Consider the following 17,978-nt stretch of genomic DNA (forward strand, 5'->3'; position numbering starts at 1 on the left):
GAGAGCAATCCAAAGCTGTACTGTCTAGATTGGTATTGATATGAGCTGGTCCTATCGGGCCGGGGAGCTTTACAAGATTCAGCAGCACAACTTATACAAAATTCAGCAGCCACTCGAGTACAACACTGCAGCACTTACATCCCTCGCTTTCACAGAATGAATATTTTCATCACACCCAAATAAGGACAGTGATGAGTAATGAATATGATACATGTGCATCCCTGGAAGCCTTCAATGCAGCTTTACCCTTCCAAATTTTTAATTTCATGGCTCTCCCGTGCCTTTGACCCAATTGAAGGATTTTCAGAACAGATATGAAATAAGACATTTCACACTTTAGCCATTTTTTTAGGACACCAATATTTTCTACAAAATACATTTACCTTACCTAATTCCTGAATGCTAATTCCTAAACGCTTTTTTGGTTGGTTGAACAAAGGAAAACTGCATAAGAACATGTAACAGCAAAAGTTGACTACAGCAAGAAAAGGACCCTTCGGCTCTTGTCTGCGAGTAAACTCCTCCATTGCTAAAATGACGCCAGACAGTGGGATGAGAGCTCTACTCTGCAACTAATACCAATCTAAGTGCAGGCCTAACACCTCCTTGATAGGAAATCATGAATCACAGCCAGCAGCCAATGGTGATCGATGGTTCCCACTTATAAGCAAAGGTGTGAGCCATTCCGCTCGGCAGGAAGAGCAAGTAATGAAATCCTCTTTGTTTGGTAATTGATAGCACTTGATAGTTCTTTGAAGTATAATTTGTGTTCCAATTATATGTCTGACTGCAATTTCTCCCACCAATTTAGTCTAATAGAAGAATTTGGCAGTAAAGGGGCATCAAAGTGTCATAATGCCTGCCATCACCTTTCAGTTAAAGGTGTTCTTTCTGTAGCACTTCTATATATCTATAAAACCGCATTGCTGTTGCCCACATAAGCAGCACTAAATTCTTCATATTTGAGCTGGTTAGTACGGATATCCTGGAGTCACCATTATTACCCATAATTCTAGTTATCTCTCACATCATTACAGCACCAACACCTGCTGAAACCCTCAGCAACCCCTCCTGCTTCTTTACAACAGCCATTCCATCACTCAAACTGTGAGGCCTGATGGCAGGGTTGGACGAGTCCACTAACCTGATTGTCCCGGGCAAGTGAAAGTGCTGAATGGGCAAGTGCATGTCCAACCCTGATCGGGCGAGTAAGATTCTTCCGTTTAAAATACAACTGAGTTTTTGATGGATGACAAGAGACTTTGTAATGCGTTTCTATTTCCTGTGAAGATTAATAGTTTTGACTTTGAGCTTTACTTTCCTATTCCTGCGACATGGGCCAGCAAGCCCTTGGAACATTACTCACATGCTTATCTGTCATGATTAATCCAAACCAATGGAAAGGGCTTGGAGCTATCTGTAATTCTTTGTTGGCAATAGATGGATATTAGTTCCAGATTGCCAACCACCTAAGTCATGTGCCACAAGAGCTGTTCATCTGTTCAGATAGAGTAATATTTTCAGTCAGATGTAATATTATATCAAAGACTACTGTACAGAATGCAAATGCAAGACAGGAAAAATTTTGAAAGTTGAAGTAAATGTTCATTGTGAACCTTCCTGGCATCACAACTGCATTACACAACAGGCAGAATTACACTGGATGCCCAGAGAAGGTCTGTTGGTATATTTGGACCTGGATTAGAAAGGCAATAAGCCTTCTGGCCAAATCTGTGTTTGAACCATTCCAGGCAGCGGTATTGCTAGTCCTCATCTATCCAACCATCACAAGGTGACCCCACTACTTTGACATGGAGCCAAATCACAAGCCTCATAAAAGAACACTTATGGAAAGTCGTACCTTCAACACTGATGTCCTGGATAGCGAACCTCAGGATGATGGTCCAGATCATACCAAGGGTCATCTTCACATTGCCATCAACAATTTCTATGGAGGAAAAACACATACCACAACATTACAATATTGTTCACTTATTCAGTAATAAAATTTCTTCCCCAATTAACCTTTATACTGGCAGCTGTTGCTTTTTTTTAGTTGCTAATGATCCAATCTCCCTCACAAATATATCACTAGTCCATCCTCAATAGCCTAGAGGAAGTAAATCAAATAAAGATTGGCTGGCTCACCTAAACTGAATTACATGCTGGGGAAAATTGTTTGAGGGCTCACTTTTATTAGCAGGGTGAAAATAAGGATATTGAAAGTTGATAACTGAGTAACTTCATAAACAACTCTGTTACACATTGTTTTAACTTTAGCAGTGCTTGAAATACCCACTTGCCAAATGCAACCATATTTTGCTTGGCGCAACTTAATTTGAAACCCAGGTTGCACACTGCGCAACCTGAAATTTTGCAGTTGGAACACTGCTTTTCCCCCACCTATGTGCATAAGCTTTTGTATTTATTTTTTTATAACATAAAACATACAGTATTACATATAACTGGAAGAAAAGATAATGGATAAGTAGCTGATGTGAAGAAAGTAACAACTTGAAAGTTGGGCAACCTGAAATGTTGATGGCGCAACCTGGCTTTTGACTCAGGTTGCCACTTGGACAACCTGGCTCAAACAGTATTTTGTGCACTGATTTAGTGTATCTACAAATTTGAGAGAAAGTGGTAGCAAAGTGCAGCACCTTCAGCACCAATGGAGACCAGCTTCACACCCTTGCTGGCGATGAAGTCCAGGGCCTTGTTGACGTTGGCAATTTGATGGAACCTCAGCTTGCCCCGGTCTGGTTTGGGGAGGCGCTCGCCAGAGATCACCTCCAGAAGAAGCATCAGTTTCAGCCCATTCCTGAAGTCCTCCTCGATGGCCTCGATCTGAGTGCCGGCTTTTCTCAGGTGGGAGTTACACCAGGCTGTGAATGTCTGCAACACAGAAAACACAGGAATGGGAACAATGTCAGGGTTTTTCGTTTTTTTATCTATGCTGTGACCACACCCCATCATTAGCAGCTGTGCTGAACTTAATAACATTATTACAATACAGCACGCTGGCGAGTAGCGGTGAGGTGGGCATTTACTTTTCGGATAAGTCCACTAGCCCGATTGTCCAGAGCAAGCGAAAGTGCTGATCGGCCAGGTGCATGTCCTAACCCACTTGTCCAATAGGGCAAGATTTTTCCATGAGATTTTGATATACTTGTTACCTTTCATAGTCATACACAACACAGAGAAATAGAGCCAACAACAAAAGAATTCTATTGATGGAATTAAAATACTTAGACAAATGTCATTTAAATGTCGGGACAAGTGAAAAGTTAGTTTGGACATATACTTGCCCGATAGGACAAGTGAATTTTAGAAAACTTGTCCAATCTGGAATGTAGCATTAACACAAACTACATCTGCACTTACGACGATGCACACTTTATTAGATACAGCTCTTACATGAAATAACATACATTATCAATTTACTACCTCTATTTTTACCCATAAAAAAGTAATTCTTCCCGAAAACAATTATGCCAAACTGTGCTTTAGTTGTTTGACATTTAGACAATTACAGTCTGCCATGAAAGGTGACATTTATTTCCAACACCCATTTTCCCTAAGAAAGTGATCACTGATGACAACTTTGACAAATTGGAGGCCTGGGCCCACCAGGAGGTTTTGACAGATATTGGACAACCTTGGTAAAATGTGCTACAATATATATCTTGTTCTTAAATGTTGGTGGGTAGACTGGGATTCATGCATCTGAAATAATGTACTTTGACAAAGCACTATCTAGCTAGCCTCCATAGCAGGCTTTCTGGAGCCTTTTTTTTTGGCTCATATTCTCATAATACACTTTTGCTGGCCATCAGAAAACGCTAGCAATCAGCGACCGAGTACAAATAGAAATGGCCAACAAAAGTGTATTATGAGCCAAAAAAGGCCCCAGAAAGCCTGCTATGGAGGCTATATCTAGCAGGGTGTGGTAACACTACTAACAACAGGTATCTTGATCTATCATTCAACTTGATGTCAAAAGGCATTAGGACAAGGTGTACATTTTCTGTGCACCACAAAAAGTGACAACTGTACATATTGCAGAAGTGACCTGATACAACTCAATCAAACTCTTAATAGCCTAGCCTATTACCCTTGAGAATTACAATGGACAAAAGCAATATTTGACAACAGCCAGCACCTTAACAGCTTCAAATACATTCCTAGAAGTCAAGCCATGCTCTTTGTCAAAAATATTAAGTTGGAACTTTTAGAGAAGTTGGCAAACATTTCTTTTGGTTTTTAGCAATATGCCACGGAGACATTTCAGTTGGTTTGGGACCCTCTTTCTTGGAAACACAAATTTTTCATTCCTTATGAATTATGTATAGGTCCTTTGTCTCAGATTGTAGTATGTCTACCCAAGTTTTGTCACCTGTTTGTCTTGTTCTTCTTCCAACAGGTCTACTGCAATTTATCTTATGTAGGACAGTCTATTTTCCAAGTTCTTTATTTAACTTTGATCTAGTGCAACATACACTTACTATTTCATACCTAACAACAAAAACTGGACATTTGAACCTTTCCTAATGAGAGCCTGACTCCAGACAGATTTTCCAGAGACCCAATCACCCAGTAATCCTGGGAATGCATCTGAGCCCTGATACTGCAGTTTGCCGGAAATCACACTTTGTTATTTGTACAAGTTTTCAATCAGACCAGGACAGAATAATAGTTCAGAATGTGCCTTAGAACGATTGGGATTTTGGAGGCCTCCTTTAGAAACCCAACAATGGCCCTCTCTACAAGTCACCCAAGGCCAAAATGAAAGAAAATCAATAAAGCCCTAATCAATAGCACCGTCTAAGGAAACGCAAGCAACCGGTAACCTGCTCGAATAAAGTGTTCAATTTGAGTGAAGCTCATATGTTATAGTAATTCTTTTTCAGTTAATCTGTGCAGGAGCTACAAAATAAAAACGACAGGCCGTAATTTCATTTGGTTATCCAGGTTGCCATGTTTCATATTTCTTCTACTCATTATTCTGTTCAGACAATCAGCATTCTGGCGGATAATGGCCAAGTGGCCCTGCCAATATCCGCTCACCATCAACATAGCAGAATGAACAGCAGGTTCCCAGCCGGTCTTGTTTATTCATACTAGGTGCAAATGTAACAGCACAGAGCAGCAATAGAAGCACAGCTAATAACCTATTTACGCTGGACACCTGTATGACACTGAGTAACTGAGACAAAAACATGATATAACTGAGTTGCAAAATCAATGGTTGAAACTTTTCATCATCTGACTCAATATGGGCCCTCAGAAATGTAATTACAATCATCATCTACATGTAACCTTATCCTTACAATGTTGCATATGTAAACCTTTGGAGAAACATGAGAAGCACCTGACAGAAAATGAACCATTTTTTTCATCACCATGATGGACATGGGATATGAATAACATGGAATACTAATATCCGTAGACCGTAGCCAATCTGTTATTATTCTTTGGCAATCTGTAATCATTTGGAGGATATGTACATTGCAATTTCATACTTTAGAAATTTGCAACCTTCCAGGTGACAGAGAATTCTAGGTATTATGTTATGAAGGCATGTTTTGGAAATTTATGTGTTGGCCAGTTTCACTGACACCATCAAAAACCAGCCCAAAGTATGAGCACTTTAGTTTACAGTGAGAGTGAACTTGCAGCAGTTGCTGATATGGAAAGGCCTCCCAATGGAATACAGCAAACAGATGTGTCATTGGGCCTGAGTGACAGAAAGAGAGCTGGTGGCTGCCTCCCATTACCAATGTCAGACAAGATGTCAAAATTCTAACCACCAGCCTCAAATCCAGGTCAAACAGTTGATGACTCAATTAACTCAGTTTCCTTTTAGGATTTCCTCAGAGTATATACTTTTCCCAAGGTCATACTAGGTGATTTTAGGGGGATTTTCCCAGGCCCAATCTGAGTGAAGTACCGCAAGGCAGGGGCCAAAAGTGGTTTCAGTTTGGCTGGTTAGATAATCCTGATTTCAACAGTGGAAAGCTGAGAAAGGTGACACATCTTCAAACTTTCAAATGGTGTGTGCCAATGATGTGTAGTTGAACTGAATATATAGCTTACATGTAATATTATAGACATGTTGGATATGACTCTCAACGGCTTTTGTGCAAGCCATCTCAAACCCTATTCTTTCCATTTGCTCAAACCCAGTGGAGGAACATGCAATAACTTGAATAAGCAATTATCTCATGCAGAACAGCCGTTCCAACAGATCAGACCAGGTCAACAACAGGCTGTTATAAGATGTTGGTATAAGAAGTCGGTAATGTAGATCGGTTGGATTCTTCTTCAGTCTTCTTACAGAAGGCAAAAGCTCAAACATGCAGAACTTCTTTACAAGTGTTTTAGAATTGGCTAAGCTGCGTAAGCATGCATTCCCATGTGAAACTGCCACCTGTTATAGCTTTATGGTTCTGCATCCTAATAAAAGCAATGTTATATTTCTACAATAGATTTGCTGCAAGCTTGACACAGCAATGTTTTATCAGACTCTTTAAACTGTATATAGCTTTATCCAAGACAAAAATAATAAACAGTTTTTTCCACAACACTGGTCGATCAACAAGCCAGGTTGAGCACCCTTTTACATTGTAAAAGCAAGAAACAGAACAGTTATTTGGTTGAGCCTCACAGTTGGGTCATGGATGTCACAGGGGGTGGATATGCTTTCTGCTTAGGGCAAACATTGCCCCCCTCCCACTGCTGCTGAAACACTGCATCCATTCACACACCAGACAGGTTCACCCCACCTTGGTACCATGAAATTACTTAGAGAAGTAAAATCTGATGTCTTCAAGATGTTTTAAGGCTCAGCATTCCTTCTCTTATCTCCTTAAGAAGCTGGAACCCATCTGTATCTGAGGCTTCTCTGTCACTGATATGTGGGACATTTACAGAAAGGTCTAACCTCTCTGCTGACTTATCTGGTACCAATATAGGAGTAAAGTCAAAGCACGCAGAAGGGTACACGAAATGACATGGTTCATTCTCAAGCACTGAGGTGCAAAAACATGGCATAGTGGAACACAAGCAAACAAAGCTGGGATAAGACATGTAGTAGACCTTAAACTTGTAGCCTGATTAAATCTCGCTTATAGCAGCCCGCCAAACATCCGCCGGCCCACTATCCGCGGGGAGGGGCCAGTTAGAGCCCTGGACAGCGGAGTTTGTGTTACACAGACTATTAAACTTGATGCTTTGATGCTGTGGTTTTAGGTATCAACAAACTACAGGTTATTGACTCTCATTTTAGGAGCAAGTAGATATCCTCCAACAGTCCAGTATCTCAGAGTGAGAGTACCAACAAATAAAGAAAAAAACTACAATTGAAATATACGGTCATGAAACAATGCTATTTAGCCATAAGATGGGTATTTGTAAGTATACTTTGATACACCACTGCTACTTGGGTTCCTATCCTAATTAGATATTGAGCATGACTAATTCCATTTGGATGTGGATGCAGGAGGTTGGATTCCTTCATCACTTGGCTCTGCACAGCAGCCACCTGTCCACATGGCCATTAATCAAGGCTAACATAAGTAAAAATAGGTTGTTAACATTGATAATCCAAACAAAGAGACACCGTTTGAACGTGCAGAAACTGAACTTCAGACTGGCATAACAATCCCGCCCCTGTAAAAGGTTGTAAATTTAGACTGGCAGACTTTGAAGTCACCTGATCTCATCTGGCATGTTTGCTGGGCCCGCCCCCTCTTGCAACAAGGTGAGGTCCTGCAAACATAGCACTACTGAATTATCAGAAAGCACTCTCTCTAACAGTGGGGGTGTGGCAGTGTGAACAACAAACAGCAATGTAATACTTTGAATCCGGTTGTCATTTATAACAATTATTCAATAATTACCTGGCGATACTACCAGACATATAGAAGTAGTTATCTTCAGCAACACTGCATGTGCATGGCAGTGATGAATTGGCACAAAAACACTTTATTCAGTCTTTGAAGTGCTCTAGTGTGCAGTAGCAAGTACCATAGAAAATACAACTCCTGAAATGCTACTGAGTCAAGTGCTTTGACAAATATATGAGCCTTGCTTGCATTGTAGAGAGAGGTATACGAGTTACAGAGAGGGAACAACAAAAATCTACCTTCCTTTCCCACCCAAGCTTTTGATATTTCCTTGGTCTCTCTGTGCAACTAGGGTGGCATTCTACCCCTATGGGCCAACAGAACCCTCTCTGTGTCTTGGTAATGGACCAGGCAAAGATAGGCTTACCTGGATACCAGAATAATACAATTGTTTATCAGTTTTTCTGTTACAGTCCACAGTCAACAGATAAGTAAGTCTTCTGTTTATGAAAGAGGTGTTCCTGTGAGCACCTGATTAACCTGTGCATGCAGGTAGCTTTCAGTAGAGGATTTATAGTAATAGTCTTTCTCTGGAATCCACCCATAATTTCACAGGTCAGGTAGGCTGGCGTGATGTTTTCATAACGGTGCAAAGCCTGGAATGTTTAGCCTAGGCCCCGACACACCTCTGAAAGTACACACACTGACGACCAGCACTTTTTGCATATACACAAGATGCAGGAAGGGAAGGTACCAGTCAGACTTTGTCAAGTATCACAGGGAGACTGGCATCCCATCTATTTCCCCCACGGCCGACAATCCTGGACCGAGTATGGCACTTGGCAAGCCGCACCAAGCATGTCACGCCATGCTGCCAAGGCTGGCTGGCAGAGCAAATATGCCAGGGATGGGGAACAGACAATGGCTGTCAGTACGACATAGACCATCACATACCTCACCAGAGCTGCTAGACACAACCAACCATGGCCCGGGATAGGCTTACTGCTTTAATATTTTGCAGAATTTAGATGACAGCTCAAGGTACAAATGACTGGTTTTCGTGTAACTATGATGTTAAATTTGGTCCAGTAGAAGCTGCTTAATTGCACGTCCTATTTGCCAGTGAATTTCGTGCAATTGTCCGGCTTGTGCAATAGTGCGAAGTTATCTAGCTGGACCGCACCTGTTTGGGATTTGGGGATTCCGTGCATTTAACAGAAGTGTACGTTAATCCGTTGTGCAATTAACTGGCTTCTACTGTGTATGACAAGGTGTAAAGGCAAGTTAAAACCCAGTATCAACTAGAAGTTCTTTACTGAAAACAATATAACAAAATCAAAACCCTTTCCAAGAGATAGCTTTTTTTAAAGAAAGGTCAAGAACACATTCAATTGCTTAAATGATAGAACGACAAAGTATTCAATGCTTTGAATGATATGACAACGAAACACTTAAGGGGGGGAAAGTACACTTCCAATCCATGAGCTTTAGTCTATACACACTTTTTGTGTTCATAACATTATCTAATTTCCTTTACCCTGTTTAAACAACAGGTATCATGCAGATTAACTGTTCACACCTGTTTCCTTTTAGAATGATGGTAAAACAAACATCCCCACACATCATTATGCTATCCTTCACACCTCATCATTCAGGAAAGCTTACTTTACACTGCATCAATTACTACTTGGTGGTGTGTGGTTTCTTCAAATCTTCAATAGACTTGTGTAGCTTTCCAAACTAGAAACTCTATCAAACATGTTGACTATTTAAACAGTGCTTTCCACCTAGATTTCTACTAAGTGGGGTTTTTGACCTTGTCAGTTATAGCATTTTGCAGTACTTCCTGCTGCTATAAGCCATCAATTTTGAGCGGATGGAGTAAAACTTGTACACAATCAGGAATCTTGTTTACATCTACCTTGTTAAGCAATCATGCAAGCTTTTTTACTGGATTATGGATACTAAAATGTTTTTCTTGAAACAGCAGAAGAAAAACAATTCACAATTTAGTTTGAATAGTAGTGAAAAAGGTAAAAACCAGATCCACCAAGTTGTGCGCCAGGAACATTTTGAAACGCAAAAAAAATAACAAAGTTACTACAATGAAACACCTTGTAAAGGCCCCTCCCTTCCACATTAACATTTTAGGACTTGTTCATTACATCAAAAATAATAATACCCTATCCCCCCCTCCCCCAAGAAAAGTTTTGAACTTTGGAATAATGTAAATACTCTGACAAGCTTCTTTTCATTGCTATTAATGTGTACATGGGTAAGCACACGTCGACCCAAGGATAGATTTGTTTCTTACAGCAACTATGACATTACTGTGCAGAAAGATAATCCAAAGGTTAGAAGGTGAATGACACTGTGTTCTCCCGACATACCTAACAAGTTTCTGTCAACAAAGGTCGACAAAACAGCACAGTGCACAAATTTCTTTCAGTCAAAACTCCTGATCATAGTAAGTTCTTCAGACACTTTTATCCGGTAATAAACTGATGCTTTTCCGATCATCCCCTCCTTGTCTTTGTGCTGATAAGCAGACAAGGAAGTAAAGCTAGATCTAAGCTGCCCCTGCTACAGCCTGACAGTGGCCATGAACCCATGGCCATCTGCAGTCCACAGATAACACCCTCGCCAGAATGGGAGGGCCCGCTGAGACAGTCCTTTGAAAAGCAAAGCCGTGTGCAGATGCAGCAGTGATACTTTGTTCTCCAGTGTTTCGGCACGGGTCTCAGACACACAAATGTAACAACAAGACGCAAGGCTGGCCCAGCTATCTGTCTGTTTGCACCATGTGTGCTTCCTTCCTGCTTCTGTTTGGTGCCCGACTTCCCACATGGAGTAACCCGGAGACTTCCTTCCACTCTCCCCTACCATAAATACCCAGACCCATCCCTCTCTTCTCATATTTCCATCCACCAAATCTATACTATTAATAGATACAATAGGGCTATACCATCACACAGGGGTAATAGGATATTTATGGCATCTTTGGTATTGAATATCACCATTAGGTCTACAACAAGGGGGTGACCCTCACACAAGAATCTGAAAAACTCAAATAGTGCTACACATGAACATGCAACACCCTTAGCTAGAAAAGACAGGATTTGCATGCAATGCATATTTCATATGTGTTTGCATTTGGTAAACAGCATACATTTAGATTAGTCGATATGACTATGAGCTTTTGGGTCAGATATCTCAAGAAGACCACAGATTCAGTTGAAATTTTGGAGGGAAATTCCTTGATGCAGACATGGAAAACAGTTTTTTCCTCGTGTAATTTGGGAACTCCGATGAATTTAAAGTTAAATGCTGATGGACTAAAGTCATCTATGCTAAATTCATTCTAAGTCTAGCAGGCATTTTTCTTTCATACTAGTATTTGTACAGCAAGAGGAATCTTGTTTAGAAATTGGCAAAAGTTGGACATGACCACCACAACGTTTATAGATTGCAAGACATGAGCTTTAATTTCTACAATTCTAAATTTCATACATACATCCTAAATGGAAAGTTGTAGAGAATTCAACGTTAACATAACCACCATTGCAGACTATGGAACAGTCTCCCCAGTGTTGTGGGAGAGAGCGTCATATTGATTCAAGTTAACTGGTGTTGACAACAGCCCCAAACTAATCTGATGAGTAATCATACTGATGGAATACAGCAAACAAAGTTAACTCCTAATATGTACTTGACCGTCCCAAAACCATCTTGAAGCAATTGGGATAATAATGTCAGTAAGGCCAGAGTTTGAACCTGCTTTGCGTAAGATCTCAAATACAATCTAAGAAAACAGATCTGTTGCCAAGAACTGCCAAGCTCATCTTGTGCATACAGAAATTCTAAATAACCCAGGTTATTATACAGTAGGGGGTCATGCATGCAGGTTGTGGCCAATTGGTAAACTTGGAGTGATGAGTGAAACGCAACATGAGCCAACTAGAATAAGGAACAAGTGCTTCTTGTTTTTACTATCACTATCAGTAATACAAAGTAAAATTTGACGGATGGTTCACTAGACAATGTTTAATAACGTAGTAAGATCTTTGATCACACATTTCTTGAAAGAGTATTTCACATCATTCACAGGCTCACTTTTGAATGAAGCCCAGCCATTTACAATAAAAGGGGTAATGGCCAATGACTCTTGGAGTTGTACCAACATTCCAGCTGTCACAGTGGGTTTGAAACGTCCCTTGCCTTGAAATATCCAGATTCTGCATAGGAGGGGAATCTGGAGAAAAACAGAAGTTTTGCTTTTCCAAAGAAAAAAAAGTTGGCATCTTTATATTCTGACAAATGGAATGGTCCATACTATACCTATTGTGTCCCTGCAGTGCTCAGGTTTTTAAATGTAATATCGTAATGATTAATCAATACCGTGGTCAGGTCTTCAATAAGGAATGTTAATCATGCTTAGCAAATGACTAGCACAGTTGCCTTGGTTTGAGTATGTTGAAGATCATTATCACTATACCCTTATCACTGTTAGATACACTGCACATTCATGAAGTTCAACAAGAAAATGTTTGCAAGCAGAGCTCAACCTAACTTCCCAAGGTGCCCCAGAAAGGGAAACTCTTGAGGTGAGTCAATGCAAACACAGACTTTCCATTAATCCTCTTATTTTGTATATCCACAAATTCCTGGACTTGAAGCAGCCAGAAAGGGTGTTCTGAAATATCTGACCCTGTGTCTCTTTCTGGCCCTGAAATACCAGCCTGACATATAATCTTTCTGTAACACAAGCCATCAAGTCTTGTGATTAGAACTATTGTCACAGGTGAGGTGGCAATCATACCTTATATGGGCATGGGAAAGATGCACAGGCCAGTGACTCATAACTTTTACTTTGATCATGATTTCCTGTTTGATCTAACATTCTTACTCATGTTATTCCTACTGGAAGCTGGCAGACAGAGCCTTAGATACAGGAACTCAAAGATCAAAGCTTCTTTCCAAACCAATCCCTACATATTGGCAGTTTCACCAGTCCATTAATGGTTTCAGTTCCATGGTTTTCATTCCTCTTTCTTTTCCTTTCATGGATTGTCCTGCAATATAGTGCTCAGAATCAGATTTGTATATGGGAAAAAATGACAAAATGATGACAACTGAAAGTCTGAATTAGGAAAATTCTGTCATTATGCAAACCAGCAGGGACAATAGGACCAGACACTGTGTGACAGGTTTTACTATCTGTGCTATCATGCCCATTAATTTCCAATCTGGACAAATATTCATTGTGTCTTCTGTTCTTCAATGGGAATCGGCCACACCCACATTGTTATGCTAGGAAAAATGCAGTGCTACATAGTACTGTATACCATACCAACCAGTCTTACATGCTAAATGCTGCTGCTACAGGACTGTGACAAATGTGTGAAGACAGAGATACTTTGCAAATCACATCAAGCATTGCATGTTTGTCCTGGAGCAAAGAAAGGATACCTAAGCTTAGGACATTTGGTATGAAGAATTTCTCCATGGTTGTTATCTAACAATAGGGGACAGTTCTAAAAAAAATCAATAATCCACAGACCTACTCATTCAGGACCAACCAAAACAGGCTTTCAACTTTTCAATGCTATCAAACTTTATAATTTCAACACTGGACATGGGGTCCTACCCCAGCAAGGCAGTGTGCAGCAAAACAGAAGTGTCCAGGGGACCTGCTCCTAAGCTTGTTAGTTCAGTATCATGTTTCACTATTACAAGATTCTTCTGACCTAACTACCCACTATAACATTTTAACTGAAGTTCTAAACCCAAACTTATGGGAAATCGTGCAATCTTGATGGAATAACTTCTCTTCGTATGAATGACAGGAATTTACCAGGAATGACTGTCTTGCAAAGAAATTCCTTGCAGTGGGCCCATTCTATCTCCACTACATGCTTCACCTAGCGTTACAGCTACCCAAAGCCAACACAAGAACACAGAGATTCTTTCAGCCCACCCTTAAGCGTACCATTGGCCTGGTATCACATGCAAAACTACAAAAGGGGCCCAAAATAAGTAAATATTTACTATGCAGCAGAGTAAGTAGCCTCTCATCAGAAAGCGAGTGCATTTCCCATTGGCATTACAGTGCCATTTCCCTTCCCATGACTGGGATTTTCCCCTCATCAATTCCTATTTTCTTCTGCTGATAGAAGTCAAAAGCTTACAACAAGTAATACTGTAATGTTGTGGCCTTTGTGTGGACATACTTCAAGGCTACCATCTTACAAATCACCTGTGCAGGTTTTGCCAAGGCTTCTCTTGACACCCGATACACCAATCACAAAGGTGTGTCCCACGCTAGACGCCAAACATCCTAGCTAAAGTAAAGGCCACGTAACGCAACAGAGAACCAACTTCTGATACTGCATGTGAACTGGCAATGTCAAATCTTTCTTTCCTCCAGATTTACTACCACAAGGGGAAGAAACACATCTCGTAGGAAATAGCAATGTTGACTGTGAATTCCTCCTCAAACAAAGGCTACTCTGTTGTTATCAACAAAACATAAAGTCTCCCATCCTCTTTTGAATTTTACTGTTGGTTCCTTGTAAATCATTAAAAAAATACTGGTTTCCCTCGTGGGGTCATTGTCACTTTCCCAATTCTGGAAGATTCCCTATTTCAAAACAGAGAGGTTGCCCTCACTGGTTTCCGACTGATTTCTTTGGCAGCGTTCTGTTGGTGTGATTTAAATACATAGGGGACACATGGGTTGGAGTTGGTGCCCATTTATGGCCATGGGCAATTCAATACCACTTGCAGAGTTTCCTTACAAGGGCCATCCTGAGCCGGAAGCCTCAAGACCAAGCTGCAGGGCACATGCTGCCCTTCCTAGACCCCAAACGTGAGAGGATCCAAACAACTTTTCCAACACACTGGCCGGATTCCCGAGCCAGCGGTTCCTCCTCACCGCATCTCAAACATTCCACAGGAATGACACCACGTACTTAGTAAATATTCGAACATGGAACTTGCACCAAAATTTAAACATGCTTGGCTGGCAAAGTGATGTGGGTCACGCCTCGAACGGGGTATAATTTCTTCAGGCAAACCATCAGACGTGCTTCTTGATTTGCCTGTCTTGTTTAGAACAAACAATGGACTGGTATGAGCTCGATTCCCCTCACTGGGTAGGTGACCCAACTCAGCAGTGGTGTGCACCCAACTGGTGTAATATAGTACCCTGTTCTATTTTTAATTTGAAACCCAATCAAAAATATGTTGACTTAGGCACTCTAAAACCCTGATCGTAATAGTAACACCAGCTTGTTGGAAAGTCAGGCTCTTCTCACCAATCTCAATAAGAACAGTGTACTAAGGGCACCATTTTCCTATGAACTCACATGGGGTCTGTCCATTGCTAATAAAAGAGCATATCTGAGAAGTTTTGTCCATATACGTTGTCCATGCTGAGCTATACTATTCCAGAAACTGGTGATGATGTAGAACTCTGAATGTCTATTACTCAATTCTGTTTAAAGAATAACCTAAACATCACAATTGTGTTTTCTGATTTGTGTCCTTTGCAAGAAATCTGGCGAAGTTTTCTGGTACATACTATGTTGATATACCAAGAAAGGGAGGCGCATTTTCGGCATACCAGTTGATGACGTCAGCTCGGGAGCACTCATGACCGCCTTCCTTACTCCTTGTTGCTCATTTTCTCACCTGAAAGCTTCGCTATTGTATATTTGAGGGTACATACTGCACATACGAGGGGGCGATTCAAGGCTCTATCAATGTTATGCACTTCCTAATTTGGAGCTGACCGTGCCGAATGTTTCTCGGAGCCAACTATGCGACTATTTTTAGTCACGCTACCCAAGTTGTTTGACTTTCAGCCATGTTGGCCGCTTCGATTTTCAAATTCAAAAGTACTACAAAACGGTTGCACATACGGAAAATCCTAGACGAATGCACTAATCAAAATCAGGCGTACAAATCAGCTAATAGGCCACTAGATGTAGGCGCTTGCTTGCTTAAAGCTATGTTTTCTCCCTTCGGACTTCGTTTGATCAGTTGTACCGACCTTCCTCTGTTGGCGCTCCCAGGCGGGGTCGAGCAACCCTTCCCGCTCCCATTCGTCCTCCTGTCCCATGTAATCCTGCTCGTATTCATATTCGTACTCCGCCATGATGGATACTGTTCCGTACACCCTCAGCTACCAGGCAAAGTCAGGGTTGGCCAGCCCAGCGCGTACCGGCTCGGGACCAGGGTACGGCAGGCTGAAGCGTGGTGTTCGGCGGAAGAGACTCGGCGCTACTCGGTCCTGCGCGACGGGATGACCCCGCCAAGAAATAACAGACCCACGTGACCACCCAGAGCCCACAGCCCGACTGGGGAGAATCGACGCGTTGATCAGGACTATGTGAACACTGCATCAGCAGGAACCAACCACTGCGCCGCATGCAAGGGGAAGTTCAAGTGCTGCAGACTGTCAAAATAGATTTTTTAATACGTCATTTATACCATTTGCTGATGTACGTTTAATAGAACAGTTGTATCAATGATAGAAGACGTGCAACAAACTTATTTAGTCAAATTAACAATATTTCAGGATACGTCAATGAATATTTCAGGATCATTAAGTTAACGTTAATATTCATTGAAAGTTGATAGGACCTAAACATTCTTGACTTGGGTGTAGATGAATTAGTTTCGTTATTCACCATGAACGAAGGGAAAAAAATTGTGGCTAGCTGCTATCACGTTACCACACAGAGAAACTGTCAAGGTTCATGATTTATAACGTTAGCGTTAACGTTACATTTGTCAAAGGTTCAATGCTCGGGCTAACGGAAAAGGTTGATATAACGTTATGTGAGAAGGTTATTGACTTGATCAAACACAACTTTTCTAACTGCTTAGATTTGAAAATGATATTTTACCTGTCTCAAGCACATACACCAGACATATACATAACGTTAGATGTGACAAGTCTTTTTAACTTCAAACTAATTACGCTGTAACGCAAACTTGTAGCAGGTATTAAAACAGGTATTTTTAAAAATACGTAATGTTACCTTAACTGACTACCGCCGCCATTTGGAATGTTCATGCCATGACCGGTAACATAATATTTTCTGTGCTTTAATGTCAGCAGCCGCGGACGGAAACGAGATCGACCAGGAAGGTAATGCACAATTTTCCAGATTTTCCTATTACAAAAAATGATCTGGACTCATCAGACAAAGCTGCATATTATCGCTTTAACTTGAGAAATTACAAGATCATGACGTCATGGCGGAAACGCCCAACAAATATGACAATGTTACGAGCTCGTAATTTAATATAGGTTTACGGTTGCGTGTTTTGACAACTTCGGAGCTGCACGCACACTTGGAGCTTGCACAAGAGTTTTAAAAGAAATTCTCATATTGATATCAACATTACAAGCAACGAATGGCTCAAGCCGGAACGGACAATCAGTGAGTTGATGCCAGAGTCTGGAGACAGAAACGCACAATTCCAGACAATGTGGGGTCAAGGTGCTTTTATTGGCATCTAAAAGTTACTGTCGGAATTGGAGCCTTCGGGTCAAGCCGGCTTCTAACTCAAGGTTATGGCTTGAAATGGCAGATATTGTAAATTGTAAATACACGGTCAAATTCTATAAGATCAGGTTGCCAATAGCAGTTCGGCATTTTCTTCTAATATGGTTTACAGTAGAAAAACAACACAACCCCTCATTAAAGTCTAGCATTGTACTACGTCTATGTCATAGTTCCTCCCAGTCCAACAGGGACGATGATAGTAGGGCCTCTGTAGTACTAGTACTTTATCACCGTCCGGCGGGGCATCTCTGCAATTGCCATATTCCGCGAAAGTTCTTGACAACGAGTTTCCCTTATCACTTCCAAAATGTAAATAAAGTTGATTGATTTGGCCGATCGTGAACTTGAAGCTGGAAGATACGATATTATCGATTATTTCAAGTGAAACATGTGACACTTGACAGAGGGCCGCCTGCTGATGAATTCGATTCCAGGCAACGTATAATATAACGAAGTTATAAGTAAATTCCAATGATATTGTGACGACAAGGAGCTGGAAACTTTTCCGTGTTCTGAGAAGTGATTCAAACTGAAGGAAGTATTTTCAGTTCAA

General features: G+C 41.0%; 1 protein-coding gene across 1 annotated transcript in view; it reads right to left on the bottom strand.

Moving 5' to 3' along the window:
* LOC118425023 (alpha-actinin, sarcomeric-like) overlaps positions 1–16,215 on the bottom strand; it is a 35,678-nt gene extending 19,463 nt beyond the window's left edge. The window contains 3 exon segments of the mRNA XM_035833841.1: positions 1,862–1,948; positions 2,661–2,895; positions 15,901–16,215. Coding sequence (XP_035689734.1) covers positions 1,862–1,948; positions 2,661–2,895; positions 15,901–16,005 — 427 coding nt within the window. The 5' untranslated portion in view covers positions 16,006–16,215.
* Between the last annotated feature and the right edge of the window lie 1,763 nt (positions 16,216–17,978).

The sequence above is a fragment of the Branchiostoma floridae genome, chromosome 1 (assembly GCF_000003815.2).
Source record: "Branchiostoma floridae strain S238N-H82 chromosome 1, Bfl_VNyyK, whole genome shotgun sequence".
Classification (NCBI taxonomy): Eukaryota; Metazoa; Chordata; class Leptocardii; order Amphioxiformes; family Branchiostomatidae; genus Branchiostoma; species Branchiostoma floridae.